At 29.6% G+C, this 22025-nt stretch overlaps 2 protein-coding genes and 1 pseudogene across 2 annotated transcripts; 2 read left to right on the forward strand and 1 right to left on the reverse strand.

Annotated features, from left to right (window-relative positions):
• Positions 1–6300: 6300 nt before the first annotated feature.
• Positions 6301–8075, forward strand: LOC132938757 (uncharacterized; annotated as a pseudogene).
• An 8770-nt stretch (positions 8076–16845) lies between these two features.
• Positions 16846–19388, forward strand: LOC132939339 (splicing factor 45). Its single transcript, XM_061006443.1, has 8 exons — positions 16846–17149; positions 17323–17448; positions 17571–17676; positions 17748–17835; positions 17898–18165; positions 18626–18853; positions 18939–19128; positions 19199–19388. The coding sequence occupies exons 1-8, from the start codon at positions 17039–17041 to the stop codon at positions 19294–19296; spliced, it is 1215 nt and encodes a 404-aa protein (XP_060862426.1). The 5' UTR covers positions 16846–17038; the 3' UTR covers positions 19297–19388.
• Positions 19326–21573, reverse strand: LOC132939340 (electron transfer flavoprotein beta subunit lysine methyltransferase-like). Its single transcript, XM_061006444.1, has 4 exons — positions 20835–21573; positions 20622–20752; positions 20217–20563; positions 19326–19557 (listed from the first exon to the last, which is right to left on the reverse strand). The coding sequence occupies exons 1-3, from the start codon at positions 21083–21085 to the stop codon at positions 20226–20228; spliced, it is 720 nt and encodes a 239-aa protein (XP_060862427.1). The 5' UTR covers positions 21086–21573; the 3' UTR covers positions 19326–19557; positions 20217–20225.
• Positions 21574–22025: the final 452 nt, after the last annotated feature.

Consider the following 22025-nt stretch of genomic DNA (forward strand, 5'->3'; position numbering starts at 1 on the left):
CAGCGGTGTAATTAAAGGGGTGGTATTTGGGACTTGGGTCTAGCCGGTGTAGGTATAGAGAAATAAAACCAAAATAAAATAACCAACGGAAAAAACCAAAATAATAATATAATAGATTTATAATTAATATAATATAAGTAGGTACCCAATGACTAATAAGTAAATATAGTTTTAGTTGGTATACCTAAATAATAGAGTATAATACCTATACAATCTATATTTATCTATTTTCAGTGTTTTCACTATTATGATCAATGATATATTATGAAGCATAAAAATGCTGGTAAAATTGTTAAAATGCTTCGTACAAGGCTCCTACTATATTATTACAATGACATTTAAAAAATTTTGAAAATCCTTAGTCACAGTTTTTTTGTTATAAGTATTTAAAGTTCAAACCTTGACAAAATAAGGAAAAATCACGAAAATTAGCAACTTATTTTAAGTCGAGAATTCATGAAAATTATTCTTTTTAAATCTAAGATTTAAAAATGTAATACAAGATTATTCATAAGTTTGTCTACCTTTATCAAAAAAAAAAATGTCTACAAGCAAATCAAATTACATTTTTATGAGCGTTTGAAGTTCATATTTTTACAATATTGGATATTCAATCGATTTCTTATGTAGCGGTATTGTTATTTTATTGTTATTCAAAAACGAATAATTGTAGATACATGAAAATTTACTGAATGTTTATATTCTTATTTTCTATACACCATCAAATTTTGAAAATATTTTGATTCTTTTTGAGCTGTTTACAGGCATTGTCAGTTTTCAATTTTTTTTTCTATAATTGTCAATAAAATGTTATTTGTTGGGTGAAAAAGCGTGAAAATTTAATACAAGGCTCCTGATATATTGCTTAAATGGCAGTTGAAAAATAATAAAAATACAAAGGCACAATTTTTTTTATAAGCATTTGAGGTTAGAATTTTGACAATAATTATCAAATTTAAAATTTAATAATTATTTTGTAGTTAAAAATTTATAAAATGTTCAACTTTTATAGCTAAGGATTGAAAATATAAAACAAATATTTAACACCATCCATTACAGTGACCCACTTGTAACCTACTGTACAGCAGAGAGACACCCACTTGCCCATCTTTTTTTTTTGCTTTCCATGTTCTCTGGCCTACTAGATCTTTGTACATTGAAAATTGGCCCTCAAGTAGCATTGAGTTGCCCACCCCTGGTATACATATAGAATAAAAATGAATCTAAATTAATTTTAAAATAATATAAATAATAAAAAGGTGGGCAAGTGGGTATCGCTCTGCTGTACAGTAGGTTACAAGTGGGTCACTGTAATGGATTGTGTTAAATTTAAATTCAATGATACAATATCATTGTATACAAAAAACGATTCTTAGCGGAGACGGTTTGTCAGTCTGGATATTTTATATTGTTATTATGTATTAGAGCCAGTAAGATGAATTTTTATTATAATATTATAATTTTTATTAGTTTATACTTTATATGGTGATAAAGCGTTAGAAATTCAGCGGTTTTTCATAATTTGTCGGTGGTTTTTCCCGTGACATTAAATAATTATTGAGAAAATCGAAAAACGACCTCTCTAAAGTACAACCTCAATGCAATTTTCTAAAAGATAAGATACTAAATGTTGAAATCGAAGCACTCCTTCTGGTAGAAATGTTGTATACAGGATACAAATAAAAATAATAATAAACATCATTGTAAAACCACTAGCTATTTCTCGCTCCGCTCAGAATCTAAAATATTAAATAAACTGTGTACTATAATTGTTCAAATCAGAATCGTTATTTCAACTTTTGAAAGGTATGCTAACAACAATTCGGCGGAAGACTAGATCGGAAAACTAGAGCGGCGGGCTTGCCGGCTTGCGAACAGGTCCTCGGAACGAGACGTCCAGGACGACTGGCGAGGACGGTCCGAGAAGAGATCAAGGAACGAGATGTCCAGGGTGACGGAATGAGATCGACCCGGGAAGACTTCAGTAAAACGTATTAATACTTTAATAAACTATGTGAGGTATTAGTACGGAGCACGTCCCTGCTAATACCATTGCGGCTTCGGCCATGTAAATTTTTGTAAGGCATCTTGGACTGGGTACACACATACATACTAGCGATAGCTAAGGAAGGTGTACCCAGTCCTTGCGAGCCGAAACCATATTATATGTAAATTTAATTTGATTCAAATAAACGATGCTGCATGGGGGCTAAGTAATGTGAAAACAGTCCGGCCCCCATGTAGTGATGAAAGAAAAAAAAAAAAGGTATGCTAACAACTATTGGTAGGTAGGCCAAAAAAAAGTTCAGCAGACCAAAATAATAATTATTACAAAATGTGTACCTTTATATTTTCAATGTAATAATCTAATATTCTAATATATTATGAATATAGTATAGGCACCTAATAAATAATAATACTAAGTTTATACTTTAATTATTAAAACTCAAATTTAAATATTTATAGACACGGTATTGTTCCTAATTATATATTACCTATATTTTGTTATTTATTCTTTTGTTGTGCAGGTACCCCCCCCCCCCTTCCCACCCGTTGTTTAATGATATCTTAGTTTAACATGTTTGTGCTGCTGATACGATTTTAGCAACTACAGAATATGTCCTTATTAAAAAGTTGCGCCTATGCAGGTATCGTGATGAACAATAAATTGTAAACTGAGCCACCGATTACCTTGTTAGTTGAAAACTTGGCCCGGAAATTTCTAGTAATAATGTAAAAAAAGGTAATGAAGGAAATGATAAGAAAAAGAAGGTGGATAAGTGGATGTCGCTCTGCTGTACAGTATGTTACAAGTGGGTCACTGTAATAGATGGTATTAAATTTGAATTCAATGATATATATCATTATATAAGAAAAACGATTCTGAGCGAAAACAGTCTGTCAGCCTATGATATTACCAATTATATTTGATGATATTATTGTGAATAAAGTAATTTATATATAACCTATTTACGTGGAACCTTGTTTTAAATTTTCAATCCTTAGCCATAAAAGTTAAACATTTTATACATTTTTAACTACAAAATAATTAATAAATTATAAATTTGATAAATGTTGTCAAAATTTGAACTTTAAATGCTTATAAAAAAAAAAATGTGCCAATGTATTTTTAATATTTTTCAACTGCTATTAGAACGATATATCAGGAGCCTTGCATACGAGTTTACGATTAAAACTGACAATGTCTGTGAACAGCTCAAAAAGAGTAAAATTATTTTCAAAATTTTATCGTTTATAGAAAATGCTAATATAAACATTCAGTGAAATTTTCAAGTATCTACAGTCATTTGTTTTTTAATTACAATAACATAAGAAAATTGTTACATGAGAAATCGAGTAAATATCAAATGTTGTAAAAATATAAATTTCAGACGCTCATAAAAATTTAATTTAAGTTTCTTGTAGACATTTTTTTTTTTTGACAAAGGTAGACAAACTTATGAGTAATCTTGTATTATATTTTCAAATATTAGATTTAAAAAGAAAAATTTTTATGAATTCTCAACTCAAAATAATTTGCTAATTTTCGTGATTTTTCCGTATTTCCGTATTATTTCCGTACTAAGGATTTTTAATTTTTTTCATCTGCCTTTGAAACAATAACCGAGGAGCCTTCTATTAAATTTTTAAGCTTTTTTACTCAACAGGTAAAATTTTATTGATATTTATAGAAAAAAAAACTGAAAAAATGGAAATTTACAATATCCGTAAACAACTCAAAATAAGTCAAAATATTTGGAAAATTTTATGGTGTATAGGAAATGCAATTATAAACATTCAGTCAAAATTGCATGTCCTTACGGTCATTTGTTTTAGAGTTACACCAAAAACCAAAATCGATTTTCTCGAAAACAAATTTTGCGTAAAAATACCCGTTTTTCCTTAATTTTACTTTTGTTTTTCACGTCACTTTTGAAAACTACTGGGAAATTTTTACTTTTGACCCCCCAAAGTACCAACTAGATTCACTTTCCTATCAGAAAAGTTATTGTTGAAGAAAATCCAAGCACTTTTACTGTCCTAAAAGGTGATGACAGACACAAAAAAAAAAATTAAATTAAAAAAAAACACACATCATTGTAAAATCAATACATTCATCGCTTCGCTCAGAATCTAAAATCGATTGTAAAATTGGACCGATAATTTTCACCGATTAAATATTTTAAGCACTACATAATTTAATCTGAAAATTATCAATAACGTAAAGGTATTAGGTATATAATATATATGTATAGCTATAAAGCTGGTAGTATATCATAATCATTAATATAATTTAATTATGTTATACCTAACGATTAGTAACGAATCTGAATACTTTTTAATAATATATGAAAATAAAACGAAATGATTTTGGTGTAATGGTGTAATGATGTTAAATGGATCTCAAAAATATTATAAGACAATATAATTATTAATTAGATATGATGAAACAGTGCGGTATTTATTCACCGGCAGTTCTTTTGTTTTTCAGTCGGGTCGTTACTCCGTTACAGATACGAGAAGTTCTGGACTAATTATGTTTATTCGGTTCGATATTTATACGTGTCAATCATTTTTACCTGAAAAAAAACCGGGCCGAGCTTACAATCGCACATTGTGATTCGTGGACTGCCGTGGTATAAACACTATTCACGTTGGCGTGTTGGGTAGTAACGTACGTAACGCAAATTACAAACTAGTAATTAAACCTACTGAACAGTGTAACATATAATTACTTTTGCAGTAACGCTGTAGTATAATTTCATTATATTTTATTTTAATTAACGCAATTGTAACAAAATTACTTTTTAAAAGTAATTTCTATGGAGCAACGTGTCATTTTCTACGTAATTAAAATAAGTAAGTAGTTATGAATGTATATTGTATAGAGTGTATGTCAAAACCCAGGGCCTAGGATATTTGAGAACAATTTATTATAAATCAATTAAATTTATTTACGATTCCAAAGTTTTAGATAATAATTAACAATATTAAAGATCCCAGGAAATAATACTTACCTTAAATTTTGTTCATGTGACATGTGTATAACATTAAAGTTAAGTCATTAACAATAATTTGCCTACGTACATCATCAATATTTAATAGTCATTAATCAATATTATACCTATACAACTTTACTCCTGTCTGCTATAGGTACAATTTATAAAGGTAAAAATGTCAAATATGTAGTATAAGTAAAGTACCTACTTATTGGACTTATTAGTCGTTACATGCACGTTTTTCCCTAAGTGCAAAAACGTATTCGATTTGACCAATATTCGATTAACTGGTGCAGTAGGTATTCTGCTTACGATTTAATTACACTGACAAGCAGAGCCGTGCCGTGGGGGGGGCCTAGGGGGCATATGACCCGGGCGCATGGTTTAAAGGGGCGCCAAACAATTTTATAATATTTTAAACTTTACATAAATAAAATATATGAGAAAGATTATTGTTTTACAATTATTTTGGACCATTACAAATTTTTTCTGAACAAATTTCTGACTATGTTTGAGGAGTAACAATTAGTCAACTAAACGTTTTATTCTTGTTATATTATTGGCTTTATAATAAATTATCGTATTCTTTATCTCAAAATCGACTGCACGTCGAGCACGCGAAGTGCGATAAGCGTTAGTAAATAAAAACCAGATACAAATTATTGCCTATTGGTATTAACTTTTATATATTATTTTTACATTTTACAAATCACCATGTCATGTCAGTTGTCAGTAGTCAGTACGTTTCTGAATCGAACCGGGCATTGATTTTGCAGACGTCATTGAAGATTTTGCTTCAATAAAGTCCAGAAAAATTAAGTTTTAACTATATGATACTTATATATGATACGCTCTTATGATACGTTTGTAAATATAACATGTATATATAATATAATTTGTGATTTTTATCATTTTTAATTATTTAATACGGTATAAATTAATAAATTATACCTAACTATTTTGTTTAATAATTACTATTACAATTAACTTTAGTTTTTTGTCAAATTAATGTTCAAAATACGTTGTAAAAAAAAAATTAAATTAAATTAAATAGGAATGAGACGCATTATGATTAATGATAAATAAAATAGGGGGAGAATATTTTTAATTTTGCCCCGGGCGCCAAATCGTAACGGCACGGCTCTGCTGACAAGTGACAAGTGACAGGTAACAAATCTAGTGCACTTTCTGCACCACCGATTGATTTTGTCATGGTGTTTATATGCAACACTGCACGTTGCTGTTAACTACTATCACATCGTGCAAACTATATAGTATAATATTGTTATCACTTATCGCTCACAGTTAACGGCGTTATGACTAGAATAATATTGGTGTAATTATTAATTATTATTCTAAATTTCTAACTTGAAATTTAAATACCTATTAAATATTAAAATATCATGTCCCAATCAGTCATCAAGCAGCAATTTGACACGTTCGAATTCCTCAAAAGCTATAAGCAACACCCTTGCTTGTGGGATAAGGACCTACCAGACTTTCGGAATCGCAAATTAAGAGATGCGGCTGAAGAAATGTTGTTACCGATTTCAAAACTTTCAAATATTAAAGAACTACGTTCTAAAATCAGAAGCATTAGGGGAACATACAACCAAGAAGTGAATAAAATACACATGTCAACGATAACAGGATGTGGAAAAAGAGATATATATATACCAAAATTAAATTGGTTCTCATATGCAGATAGTTTCTTAAGAAAAAACTTTGAACAATATCTGGAGACTAAATCAAATTTAGTAAGTTAATAATTTATTTGTTTTTTAATAGTGGATATAGATATTATTCTGATTATGTATATAATAATAATACAATTTTTATTATGAAAGAAAGATTTAAAGTTATGTTTTCAAATAATGACTTAATTCAATGATACATTTTCACACATTACATTGTAATTTCTAGATATAAAAACTTAAAATTGCAATAAATAATGAAATTAATATAAATTAATACATTCAATCTTGTATTATTATTTTACTGCCTCTTCTCTAAAGTAATCCACCACTTAAAATTATAGCTCCCATAAACTAAAGCTAAAAGTACAATGCTGAAAGGAAAGTCCCCTTGTAATTGTATATTGTACATAATATTGTGAACCAGTGTTGTTTACATGGCATTGAAATACAACATGTTTTTCATCAATTGCTCCGATGCATGTTGGAAAATTCCATTTAAGTTTGAAATTGTATATAATATTTTGCCATTCACTTACAGTCAACGATACCTTAAAAAAAAAAAAAACATTATTGATTAAGTTCAAAAGCTCTTCAAACCTTAAAAATATTTTAATCATGCACATTCAACAAATTTTATTTTTTTGTTTACCTAGATATTAAATGATGAAATCAATACAGATGGTACATCACAAAATTGCAATAATGAAGAACACAAAGTTACTAAATACATGCCAGAACAGGATTTATCATTACAAATACAGCCTAAAAAAAGACCTTTGCCAAACCGAAACATTTTAAAATCTAGTGCCACTAAACTTCTAAAAATAAACAATTCTTTAGATGAAGCAGTGAAAATATTAAGAGAAGTAAGTTCATCATCATCACGTTGTACAAACACCGAATTTACCGTTTTTGGACAACTTGTTGCTAGCCAATTGACTCAAGTACCTTTAGAAGATGCAATTCATCTTCAGCAAGAAATTTTAACTAAAATAAATGAGTCACGGCTTAAGCATATTCGTAACTCTATGAACAATTCTTCACTTTAAGTATTTTAACCATCTTCGTTATCTATGTGTTTGTCATCAATTAGTACTGGAAATAGGTATGGAACTCCACTTCTTGCACCTATCTCAATATGAAGACGAACAACATTAATTTAATCTTTTATCTAAATAACTATTTTTTAAATTGCGAAACAATGTCACAATGTTATGTAAATAAATGTACAATTTTTTTGGCATTTGTTGAATTTAAAAATGATTCAAATTGTTGTTTAATTCTAAGAATATCTTTTACTTTTCATTATTATAAAATACCATGAATGACTATAATAATTATTAAAACTGTGCTGTATTATATCTTATTAAATTGTACATTTAACTAAAAAAACAATTGGTTATATTCTTACCCTACTATAATCCTGTAATACTTCATAATACATAGCTACAAAAACGTCAGGTAAGAACTTACTAATACTACATTTTGGTTCGTTTTACCATCGATAAAATTAACTTTTTATTTTGTTGTGTATATATCCACTCCCTATCTACCAATCTCATATAAATTCTGTTGAACGTGTTCTTAATCTTTACCCTAATTATATGTACATATTACGTGGCGATTACAATTTACCTGAAGTTCTATGGGATAATGATGAGTCATCATTGATGACTCAGGTTTAACCTTCTTATCCTCCCATTGTCAATCTCACTTATCCAAACTGTTTGAATCTTTGATTTTAAACAATATTAAACCATCAGTGAATAATATTACAGTAGAACTCCAATTATCCGGACTAATTAATGTCAAGGGTGGTCCGGATAAGCAAATATCCGGATGATTGACATATGATATATCAAAAGTTATATACACACGTAACCATAAACAAATATGTAATTTTATTAGATATTCAACTGAAACAAAATAAGCTTTAATTAAAGTACATACGTGACATAATTTAAAACCAAAAAAAAAAAGCTGACTTGGCACATAATTTATTTTATCGTACTATTGTACTCGTCCGGTTAATTGGACGTCCGGTTGATTGGCATTCGGATAATTGGAGTTCTACTGTATTATTGAAGAACAACATGAGTTTCGACCGAGTAGATCGAAAACTCATGCAAATTAGTTTTTTCCAATTTTGTGTTTAAGTCTATTAAAATACGGTCTCAAGTTAATGTTATCTATACAGATTTAGCCAAAACATTTGACTCTGTAAACCATACAGTTTTACTAAAAGTCCTAGAAGCGTCTGGTTTTGGTGAACCTCTGCTCTCATGGTTTGCTTATTTTTTAACAAACAGGGAACAGTGGGTAAAATTATTTGGCATCAAGTCAAAATTTTTTTTGTAAATTTAGGGTAGATGTAGGAAAAAAAGTCAAATAAAAATTAATAAATATATTAAAAAAATAAAATTTAAGTATTGAACATAGTTGGTCATAAAATTAAAGTTTAAGAAAATAAATCCAATGTATTTATTTAAAATTTCAGTTGTATTAATTGTTGTCTATAATAATACCAATAGTATTCTATAGTAAAGAAAGTATTTTTTTTTGTGTCTGTCATCACAATTAGGGTAGTAAAAATGCTTTGATTTTCAACTCCAGTATCTTTTTTAATCGGAAAATGAATTGAGAATAAAGGTCTAATTTAAAATTCCTAGTAGTTTTCAAAAGCAAGGGGAAAAACCAAAAAAAATTAAATTGGAATTTTTAATAAAAATCTGTTTTTAACAAAATCATATTCAGTTTCCAATTTTCAAAAAATATATTAGTCACCTATATCAAAATGAATTAATAATTTTCCAAATATGTTATTAAACAAATATTTATAATTGAACTTAACCAGCTACCCTATTAATAATAACAATATAAATATACTATAAAATATCCTACAAACCGTCTTTCTGGTGGGAAAATTAATGGTAAGTCAGTATCAGTATGTATAATATATCTTAATATATATATGTACACATGTAGTTCATACTGCAACAGTGCAACATGTACATTTAAAAAACAATCAACCTGTACAAAGTATATATATTAGGCGATATATACATAAACATATCTATAGGTGCAAGACATAAATCAATTGATTTCAAAATAATATGTAAATAGGTAGTTTATCCACAAAATACCATGTTATTTTTGTTCAATTTATGGCATCTTGTTGGTAGGTATTTTATTTTTTTATATACCTAATATATTTTTAATCGAAAAATATATCTAAATATAACCTATTTTGTGTAAAAAAAACAAAATAACAAAATATGCATGTTCGATTTATATTATTATGAGCATTATTCTCACTATTATGAAAAATAATTTTAAATTTCTATTATGAGAAAAAGAATATTTATTTTTTTTTATTATTAATTAATACGGCTTCAACATTAAAGTCATTATCCGGGAACAAAACATGTTTACAAGTTATTTACAATCATCATAATATTTAAATAAAGGAAATACAGTATAGTACAAGTATATGGTGATAATGGTATATGTAACAATAATATATAACTATTTAGATTCTATCATATAGATTGGTTATTTTAAGGAATGTTATTAAATAATAGTTAAAATTGTCCATACTTAGAATATCTCTTAATGTTAGGTGTGGAAAAATTTTTTTTTGTTCGGTTAGATTAGGGCTTTCTATAAAAAAAATATAGGTTGTAAAATAATAAATCAATATATTGTATACATACAATTTTAACTACAACTGCATATGTATTAAAACAAAATATACAAATAGGTACAAATTTCAACATTACTTCCAAGATAGATTTAGACAATCCTTTCGTACCATTTAAGGAAACGTTTGATAACATTAACAAAATGCCCGTTTGTTGAATAAATTATTGTCATACTTAAATCCAAATGGCAGTCATCACAGAGAAAAAAATATTCAAGTTTTGGTTAATCTTTATATAATTTTTTGGCCGGGTTTTTATGAAAATATCCCACTGTGCACCGTAGCTCCGCATAAAATTTAATTTAAAAACAGCAAATTTAGATTTGTATATTCTAATTTATCGTATCTACTATCTAGTATTATTTCCCAAATTTACAAATCGTAGATTTTATTTAAACAATAAAAAACTTTTAGTTTTGTATTCTTGATCAGTATAACTCATAAGTCATAACATTTTAATAAATAATTATCGTACCCATATAATATGTTAAAAAATCTAGATACTTTCAGATTTACAAAAACAACGAAAATCTTGTTGCCATGTACACGAGTGTTTGAAAAATCTACGATTCGTGTCTGTGCCACGTAATAACCATTCATCAATATCCATTTCTTGTGATGTTGCGAATAATTTTTCATTCTTCCGTAAGAAAAGACCGTTAGTCTTATTTGGTATATTTCGTATAACTGAATTTATAATCCAAGTAAGAGGCCTCATTAAAAAGTTAGGCCCTGGCCCCAAATTTCCTAATTAGGGCTCCGACGCTCCGCTTGTTAATACGGACGCCTGGTACCCTGTGGCGTATCTAGGGTGGAGTGGTTAGCATAGGCGCAAATAGGGGGGGGGGGCTTTAGGGGCTAAGCCCCCCCCTCAAACACTTCAATAGCCCTCCCAAACATTTTCTACATTTTTTTTAAGCTTTATCATGGATTATGGTGCAAAATTCATGTTCGTATTTTTAAGATTATGTACCTCGTAAATTAATAAATTTTATTTATCGTGTTATTATTTTTATTATTATTGTACATTGAAGACTTGTAGCCATAATAAACCATAATACCTACCAAGAACTAAGGATAATAAGTAATAAGGAATAACTAATAAGCATTCTTATTTCTTATTACGGAGTCTGTTGTTGCAGCTCATATTGATATACCATTTGGCTGTTATACTTATACGTAATATTTTATACGCCTATACGGGCTATACTATAATAAGTAATAACTAATAGGTTATCAGTTATCACTTATCACTAATAGACTATAGACAGTATAACTATTCACTGTTGTGAGCTGCGGGCCGCGAGGACGTGCATCTATGCGTTAAACGCACCTTTGTTAAAAATAGAATATCCGGGGAGTCCAAATAAACCGCACATGGCAATGATGTACCACATATTTTCGCCGATTTAGTAACTTAGCAATATTGAATATCGAAAAAGATATTAAAGTAGAATGTAGATACTGAAACAATATTAAACACGTTTGCTAAATCTAGCCGAAGAATACAGCTCTAAAAATGTATAAGGTACATTTTTAAAATAAAAATGTGTTCTATAATTATATTATTTTGTTGTTAATTGTTGCTCTAAAGCCATACTTACAGTAATAATTCCTATTGTTTTCCTAAAAGTTATGTGGTGTATAATGTATATTATATATTATAAATATAATTTTGACAACTATTATAAATACCTACATGAAATAGCCAGGGCCGTCCCGAGGGGGGTGTGTAGGGGGTGGGCCACCCCCCACGACTCATCTAGTTGGGCCCAGTCGGCACATAGCTTAGCGATCTATTGAGTCGGCAATTTTAATAATATTCAATAATTATAATATTATAATAATATTTCAAGTATTTGAAAAAATATTTTATATTGCACAGTCAAATTATGAGTTAAAATACTTAAAATATTCTCCTATGAAAATAAATATTACTACTTTATTTATAATTTTATAAGAATATCATAATTTAATAATAACTATTAACAGTATTAACTGATAAGTAAAATAATAATAAAATGACAATGAAATATTGTCGTTCCATGCGAATGTGCTTGCTGCTCGATTCTCGATAACAATATGTTATAAATAGATAGTACAGGCTCTAATCTAAAAGATCTAGATTTAGTCCAAACTCAACTAGAGATTTTATTTAACATGTTACAAGATGATTCAAAAAATTTTGAATCCTTAATGGAAAAGTCTGAAGAAGTCAAACATATTTTACCGTGTGCTAATTTATTATGTTGTTTGGCGTTAACTTCTCCAGTGACTGTTGCCTCAAATGAGAGGACATTCAGTAAATTAAAATTAGTGAAGACATTTCTTAGATCGACAATGAATGATGACCGGTTAAATTCCTTAGTAATATTAGGAATAGAGAAAGATATTGTAGACCAATTGAATATTAACCAATTAGCACAACAATGGTCAAATTTAAAAGAACGTAGAATACAAATTTAACTGTTAATTTTTTTCAAAGTAATTTATTGTTATATTAGTTTTATATTATTATGTTTTTTGTTTACAAGGTTAATTTTAATAAGATTTAATAAGAATTATTTTATATATATTTAATATGTGTTAAAATATTTGTATTTGAATACCTACCCATCATGAGTATATTGTACATACCTTTTTTTATAATAAAATCTTTTATCTGGTTATTCATTATATATTTATAATTTATAAATAAAATTCAAAAACATGAAGTATGAAATGATAAGAAAAAAAAGGTGGATAAGTGGATGTCGCTCTGCTGTACAGTATGTTACAAGTGGGTCACTGTAATGGATGGTGTTAAATTTGAATTCAATGATATAATATCATTGTATAAGAAAAACGATTCTGAGCGAAAACGGTCAGTCAGCCTATGATATTACCAAGTATATTTGATGATATTATTGTGAATAAAGTAATTTATATATAACCTATTTACGTTTTCAATCCTTAGCCATAAAAGTTAAACATTTTATACATTTTTAACTACAAAATAATTAATAAATTATAAATTTGATAAATGTTGTGAAAATTTGAACTTTAAATGCTTATAAAAAAAAATTGTGCCTATGTATTTTTAATATTTTTCAACTATAATTAGAACGATATATCAGGAGCCTTATATTAAATTTTCACGCTTTTTTACCCAACAAAATTGATATTTATAGAAAAAAAACTAAAAAAATTGAAAACTGACAATGTCCGTAAACAGCTCAAAAAAAAAGTCAAAATATTTTCAAAAATTTATGGTGTATAGAAAATGCTAATATAAACATTCAGTGAAATTTTCAAGTATCTACAGTCATTCGTTTAATTACAATAAAATAAGAAAATTGTTACATGAGAAATCGAGTCAATATCAAATGTTGTAAAAATATAAATTTCAGACGCTCATAAAAATTTAATTTAAGTTTCTCGTTGACATTTTTTTTTTGATAAAGGTAGACAAACTTATAAGTAATCTTATATTACATTTTCAAATCTTGGATTTAAAAAGAAAAATTTTTATGAATTCTCAACTCAAAATATTTTGCTATTTTTCCGTATTTTGTAAAAATTTGAACTTTAAATGCTTATAAATAAAAACTGTGACTAAGGATTTTTAATTTTTTTCATCTGCCTTTGAAACAATAACCTAGGAGCCTTCTATTAAATTTTCAAGCTTTTTTACTCAACAGATAAAATTTTATTGATATTTATAGAAAAAAAAACTAAAAAAATTGAAAACTGACAATGGCCGTAAACAGCTCAAAAAGAGTCAAAATATTTTGTAAATTTTATGGTGTATAGAAAATGCTAATATAAACATTCAGTCAAAATTTCATGTCCCTACGGTCATTTGTTTTAGAGTTACACCAAAAACCAAAATCGATTTTCTCAAAAACAGATTTTGCGTAAAAATTCCCGTTTTTCCTTAATTTTTCTTTTGTTTTTCACGTCGCTTGTGAAAACGACTGGGAAATTTAAGTACCAAAGTACCAACTAGATTCACTTTTCTATCAGAAAAGTAACTGTTGAAGAAAATCCAAGCACTTTTACTGTCTTAAAAGGTGATGACAAACACAAAAAAAAAAAATAAAATAAAAAAAAAAACACACATCATTGTAAAATCAATACATTCTAAAATGATAATATAAATTGATAAGAATGTGTAGAATTTCATTCGAGCGAAGCGAGAAAAAAATTTTTTGAGTCGGCAAATTGATAGATATACACCCCCCCATGAATGTTCGGGACGGCCCTGGATAGCACATTTAAAAAAAAAATGTTTAGTAAGTGTTATTTTCTGTCAATATTGTAATTAAGTAAGCAGTATACAATATACCTATATGTTGCATTAAAAATTTTTTTTGGTGTTAATTACTAGTATAAATGCTTCAATGCTTCATTTAGTAGCTAGGGCTTCAGCCCCCCCAAATCTCAAACACTATTTGCGCCTATGGTGGTTAGGGGATTGTAACATTAATGAATTATTTTCAGATAAAATTCGTCAAAAATGAATTATAACCATCCCGAAAAAAAAAAGGTACTTACACAATGAATTTGTGTTCTGCGAAATTATCTAATAAGGCATGGTTGTTAAGAGACGCTACATCCACACTTACAATTTCAAAATTTTAAAACTTTTTTTTTACTTCCGATATCGAAAAAATAAAAACGACATTGCACTGTAAATTGAATGTTCTCCTCTTTGGCTCTTTATAATGTGAAAATTTGGTTGCTTAACTTGGACTTCAGACCAGTGACCACTGACTACAGCCCGAGTGGTTCTCACCTGACATACGTGCAAAACAATTGTTGTCAGGGGCGGATTTACCCATAGGCCACCAAGGCACGTGACTAGGGCGCAATATTTTTTGGGGCGCTATTTTTTAGTTTATTTTTACTTTTTAGTTTTTCATAATTTCATAATTATATTTACCTAAATTTATATTTTATATTAATTTTTTTTGTATACAACTTGCATGAAACTGGAGAATGGCTCACGTAGTCACGTCGCAGTTGCAGTAACGTTTTAATTTATAGGCTATAATAACCTTGCCGTTTGAGTTTAATCCTGCGAACGGCGCGCGCCGCCACCAACGCTAGAGAGTTCGACACGACACTCGACGAGGCAGTTTCCGGCGTTGCCTATGTCAATGCATATGAGGTGGTATACGGGTGTGCGGCGTAAACACATACAATATTGTGAATGGCGCATGCGCAAAACGCCAGCCAAGGCAGTTAAATATACTGCCTCGGGCCGCCGGGTACATGGTATATAGCCGCTCTACTAGCTAGATGGGGGACAGCTCGCAGTGCTTGGCAAGTAAATTATTTGATATTACCTAACTGGAATAACCCGCCACACCCTGCACCCGGCGTCCGGCACCACAATAAAAGTACGGTGTCCAATGCGCGGCCACCAAACTAGTCTATTCTTAGAATACTAGAATTAATTCTAGAAATCAGATGTCTTGATAAAGTAATTAATAATAATAAACATTGCGACGGCGGCACTGTCACCCGTCTCGACCTGCATAGTGCATACTGCTTAGAAATCTGCTAATCGATTACGATTATAGAGACTAGAGTGCTCACCACTTTAATCAGTACCTTCCTGGCTACCTATAAGAAAACATCAATTACAATATTAAAGATTAAACATGGGAGCACGCCAACGTACGGGGCGCTAGTGTTGTAGTGCCTAGGGGCGGAAAAATGGTAAGTCCGCCCCTGATTGTTGTAATGTATAATTGTAAGACGGAGACAACCAGTGGCGTATTTAGTATTTTTTGTAGGGTGCGGATGATAAGAATTTTAGCTTATAGATTACATAGATAATATAAGAATATATTATCTATGATAGATTACGATTTAATAATTATAATATAATAATACACATGTATTTAAAGAGCCATGTGGGTGGATACTGGATTTGTCCTCATATCCGCCCCTGGAGACAACTCAATATGCTGATGTAGTGTCCTTTCAACGCCAAAAGCTGTAAGCCTGAAAACCCATTTTTTTTTTTAATTAATAATTTTTGCATAATAAATTAATAACCAATTATATTTGTGAATTAAATTAAATTAAATTAATTTTTTTGTTGTTATATTTTGAACTTATAATAATCATTAAATATTCATTGTTGTGGAGGAGGGAAATGACAAAACTATACGTGTATAGTATTATCTACGGACTGAGATATACACTATACAGTACTGGACGCAAGTTCACACGACTACACGAGATGAATATTGTGGTACGAAATGTAGTTCAACAGGCGGTGTTCGGGGGGATATTTTCCTTTTAGCATATCACTAGCGCTGTCTTAGTGGATACTTATGGAACTAGAACACATCATACAAATTTCTATTATCTATGCCTATCCATTATATATTATCTGTGTACAACAAAACTGCTGTACATGATAAGCCAAATAAATTGTTTTATCAATTATCATGCTGCTGTATTTTGTAATGACAACAATTTACAATATTATTGAGTAATAAACTATTACCATTTAGTATTTACAATATAGATAGTTATTGTTTTATGTTTACTTTTGTGTTTTTCTTTATGTAAATAATTGTTCTCAAGTCTCAATTGAACACGTAATTTTTGTTTAAAATTAGCTAACTGAGGAAAAGTTAATAATGTCTTTGTATGACGATTTCGATGTCGTTAAACAAAAATCTGACGGCTGGTCTTCGGGCATGAAGCTCTTCCAGTCACAATTGCAGTTGAAAAAAGCAGCTCAAACTCAGGTCTGTGAATCGTTTAATTTAAAATTTTCCTTCTCTTATAATGGTTAAATAAAAAATGTTATCAGTTTAAACTTAAACAAATTTGTTTATTTAATAGAATATTTAAATTTCTACTGTTTAAGACAAGGTTATTTTTATTTTTAATTTATAATTTTATTATATTTTACTTTTAGCCAAGAAGAGAAGCAACCCGTAAATCCACATCAGTTTTAGCACCAGTAATTGATTTAAAGAAAAAAGATGACGACGAATCCATGTTTGACCCAGGACTTGGCTTTACAATTTTTCCCATGGCCCGAGTAATAAAAATATATTTAAATAAATAAATATATATATATATATGTTACCTACTACCTATGAATATGCTATTTATCATCAAATCATGTCATAATGTATATATTGATGCAAAAAACACCAATAGGAAGGAAAAAAACCACAACGTCCGTCATTTCCACCTATGGATTGGACTTTTGATGGCAACGAATATGACCCCATGATTCCCAATGATTACGAAAGAGTTGTTAGAGGTAAGCGTAATTAATGGAACCATTCTAAGGTTTTGATAAATGGAATAATTTTTAAATGTATTAATTATTAGATTTAAGAGACATGCGAGATAAAGAAAAAGAAAAAGAAGATGATGAAAGACGAAAACGTAGAGAAGAGCGAAATAAAAATAGAGACCCGTAAGCTATATAACTATCCATAGGGTACAATTAGTATGAATTCTAATTGATCTTTATTTTAGTGGTTACAATATGATGGATTTACCAGCTGGCTTTACACCCAGCACAGATGAAAGACGCAAAACAGGATTTACCGGTTTTGGTGGACGTAAAGATAGTGATAGCGAAGAAGATGAACCAAAACCCATGAGTAGAATCCCTGGTGCCGCAATCGCTCCACCACCATCATTGCAGGAATCATTTGTATCATCACCTGGACCTCAACAGTCTTCTGGAATTGGCATGGGCATGGGTGTTGCTGCTAAAATAATGGCCAAATATGGTTTTAAGGTAATACTCATCACTTGATACCTATAATTACACTTCAATTGTTATTTTATTTGTCATACATTAGTTAAAAATTATATGTAAACCACTGATAAAAGTACTAAATTAAATGTAGGATGCAGTCATATAACCAAAGATAGTATAAACATATAATTCAAAGTATTTTTATCAGTACCTTAAATGAGTATTGGTCAGTGGCGACTCATCATGGGGTTTTTATAAGGTCTAATACAAACATTTTTATGATATGTAAGGTGTCAAAAAAACAAATTTTATAGTCACATATCAAAAATAATATACTCTCTTTTATTTGTTTTAAACCTTTAGAATGGTAAAATAAAAATAATATATGGTTTGCCTGTTCCTGCACCATAGTACAAGCTGCCACCAATATTGATTGATAATATATATTATAAAGTGACATATCTATAAATTACTGGAAATATTTTTTGGTATTGTCTAGGAGGGACAAGGATTGGGGAAGAAAGAACAAGGTATTTCAGTGGCTTTACAAGTAGAAAAAACAAGTAAAAGAGGTGGCAGGATTATTCATGAGAAACCAGGTGGTAATGTTTCACCACCACCTATGACTTCTATGGCTGCTATGATGCAAGATGATTTTGTAGCGCCTGCTCCACCACCTCCTAAACCTCTACAAAGTATCACAGAGATAATGAAAGAACAATCAAAGGTAATACTATATAATAGTTTTTTTTTGTTGCTATTTTTAAATTAGACATGTACTATTTAATCTGGTACTAATTAAACAAAAATAGGTAGTACTACTACGAAATATGGTTGGACCTGGTGAGGTTGATCAAGATCTTGAACCTGAAGTAAAGGATGAATGTAACACTAAATATGGGGATGTCAACAAAGTAGTTATATACGAAGTTCCAAATGTTGATCATGAAGAAGCTGTACGGATATTTGTGGAATTTAAACGTATAGAATCAGCAATCAAAGGTAACATCATTGTAAATATATATATATATATTTAATAATTAAATTTGAAATTTTTTTTTTTTTATTGCAGCTGTTGTAGACCTAAATGGTAGATTTTTTGGTGGTAGACAAGTAAAAGCTGGATTTTATAGTGCAGAAAAATTAAATAGCTATCAGCTCCTCGATTAAAACAAACTATTTAATAATATAAACAATAATTGCATTGTATAATAATTTTAATATATTTGGACAAATTTTTAACAATAATTTTCTGTACATAATTGATTAGGTTTTTTTATTTTAATATACCTAATATGTATGCCTCGGATCAACCTGTATTGCAAGACACCCTTGTTGCTGATTATGCTGATGATCTCATGAATTCATGATAAACTCTTATAGCTATGGCCAACTTACAACCTCAACTGAATCTTTTTTCTGTATGGTACTCTAAATGGAGAATAAAATTAAACAACAAATCTATACAATATACTGTTTTGGTGGATAACATACCTATATTTTCATCCAATACCATTAAATATTTAAGCCTTTCTCTAGATAAGAGATTAAAATAGAACCAACACATAAGGTCAAAGATATCAACTATAAACTCTCGTTCTCGTATACTTAACAATATAATATTATCAAAAAACAAATTTCCAAGTTTAAAACCAAACTTTTTATGTATAAGTCTCTACTAAAACCGATTTGGACTTATGCTCTACAACTGTGTGGGGTACAGCTAAAAAACAAAATCCAAAATTATTAGAATATCACACTACGCTTAATCACTAATGCTACATCTTACATTTCAAATCTAACTTTTCACAGCGGCTTACGCATCAAAAATATTAAAGAAGAATTTGCTGTATATTACTCACCCTGAAAACCCACTCACCAGGGACTTAAAAATGAGATAGTGCAGAGTTCTTTTGCTCTAAGTCATTTGACCTACCTCCAAATTTAAGTGTTACTATAGGGTAACTTCTTAATCAAATAATTTGTGTAAAAAAAACTACTAAACAGTCTTGAAACAGTCAAAAAACATGCTTATTGTACCCATTTGACATTTGTACAATGTATATTTCTCTAATAAAACATATATATACCTAATAATTTTATTCTAAAATCCAAACAGATGCAGTCGAAAAACCTCGATTTTCCAAACAACAATTTTCTGTTAATTTGTATTCTTTAAGTTTTTTTAAACGCTCCTGTAAATGGCGTTCAGGCTTAAAACAATGTCTACCCGGATCACCAATCAGTATAGTTTTCCCTTTGTTACACAGTGCGTCCAGCCATTTCCACAGTACATCAGCAATATCTTGTGAATAAAACATATCTCCAACAATGACGACTTCCCATTGTGAACAATCATTGAACAAAATGTTCTTAGACAATACATGAATGTTGATGTTGTTTAACTGAGCATTTAGTTTTGCTGCTACACATGCAACTGTTCAAAAACCAAAAAATAAATTGCATGAGAAAAAATAAAATTAAAATGATTGTACCAGGATCTATGTCATTAGCCGTAACTTGACTGGCACCCGCTATAGCTGATGCAAGACTGCAAGCAGCACTACCACTACCGATATCCAAAATCGTTTTGTTATTCACATACTTGCTGTTATCTAGTATAAACCTAAAAACCAAATAGAGAAATATTGGGTAAAGCATATTGCATAATATTAATATAAATTATAATTTTTCATAATTTGTTTTACCTGGAAATAGCTTGGCCACCAGGCCAATAAAATGCCCAGAAAGGATCATTAAACTGACATTCATTGGCAGGCGAATGCCATAGTTGGCATTGTTCAGTAATTAAATGCAATTTTATTTCTGGAGTCAAGTGGTTTGTACACACAACAGTTGCATTTTTTATTTGTTTAGCATAATATTGCTCACTATGGGTACAATAATTTTTGGAAATCGTTCTCATCAAGTCTATGATAGATCGATACCTCACATTCATTTTTTAAAAAAATAAATTAAGTTCAAACGTGAGTCATTTGTCATTCATGATCTACCTAAATTCCAAATCATCATAACATAACTATATTAAGTATGCATATCAACATATTGTTGATTAACAAACTGTAACCGGAATTTGTACTACTCAATACTCATAGATAATACAGTACTACTTATACTCTCCAACCTTTCTCACGAGAGAACTGGACCGTTTCGCGCATGTAAAATTGTAAAATGATTCGATTGGTACGTCGAGACCTAGTGATCACGCTTACAACGGATAGTTGGTGGGGGATGCGCGGCGGCGACCGGTTTTGGTCGTAGGACGGTACCGTTCTCTTGTGAAAAAGTTTAGCATGCCACGCAATTTAAAATTTATGGCGCCACTAAAGTCTTTGGTCTAAAGATAATAATATTATTACTGCGACAAATACCTATAACGTATGTTAAATTTTCGTTTTCGGGACCTTGATGAGAATTTGGAACAAAAATGTGTTATAAAATCGAAAAAAAAAAACAAAAAATACGATAACTTTTTAGTTATTACCAAGTACAAACCATGAAGATAGGAGACTGGAATAGTGTATTAGTGGCTAGCGGAGGCTGTGGAGTCTAACCGGAATAATAATTAACTTACAACTGGTTATAATCATAAATAACAGTAGTACAGTCAGAATAATCCCGTGGTAGGTGTGGTACACTACAACAGGTACACTATTTGTCTACTTAGATAGTTAGATACTACCAGTTACCATTGTTTCATTTATCTGTGCTACCACATAAGTAATGAGATCAACCCATCAAACTCGTATAAATAGTTGTGGTATGATTACGTTTTTATAGGCGTTTGTAATGTAAAGTACCGCCTATATCGTTTAGTGTTTACTTTTTGTTAAGCATTTTTTTATGGATATTATAATATCAATTTCCAACTATCAGTT

The sequence above is a fragment of the Metopolophium dirhodum genome, chromosome 2 (genome assembly GCF_019925205.1).
Source record: "Metopolophium dirhodum isolate CAU chromosome 2, ASM1992520v1, whole genome shotgun sequence".
Lineage (NCBI taxonomy): Eukaryota > Metazoa > Arthropoda > Insecta > Hemiptera > Aphididae > Metopolophium > Metopolophium dirhodum.

Excerpts from the sequence above, each read along its gene's own strand:
- LOC132939339 (XM_061006443.1), top strand. The coding sequence starts at position 17,039 with ATGTCTTTGTATGACGATTTCGATGTCGTTAAACAAAAATCTGACGGC. Across the intron at positions 18,854-18,938 it reads TAATGAAAGAACAATCAAAG|GTAGTACTACTACGAAATAT; the intron begins GTAATACTATAT and ends AAACAAAAATAG. Across the intron at positions 19,129-19,198 it reads TATAGAATCAGCAATCAAAG|CTGTTGTAGACCTAAATGGT; the intron begins GTAACATCATTG and ends TTTTTATTGCAG.
- LOC132939340 (XM_061006444.1), bottom strand. The coding sequence starts at position 21,085 with ATGAATGTGAGGTATCGATCTATCATAGACTTGATGAGAACGATTTCC. Across the intron at positions 20,753-20,834 it reads GGTGGCCAAGCTATTTCCAG|GTTTATACTAGATAACAGCA; the intron begins GTAAAACAAATT and ends TTTGGTTTTTAG. Across the intron at positions 20,564-20,621 it reads GGCTAATGACATAGATCCTG|TTGCATGTGTAGCAGCAAAA; the intron begins GTACAATCATTT and ends GTTTTTGAACAG.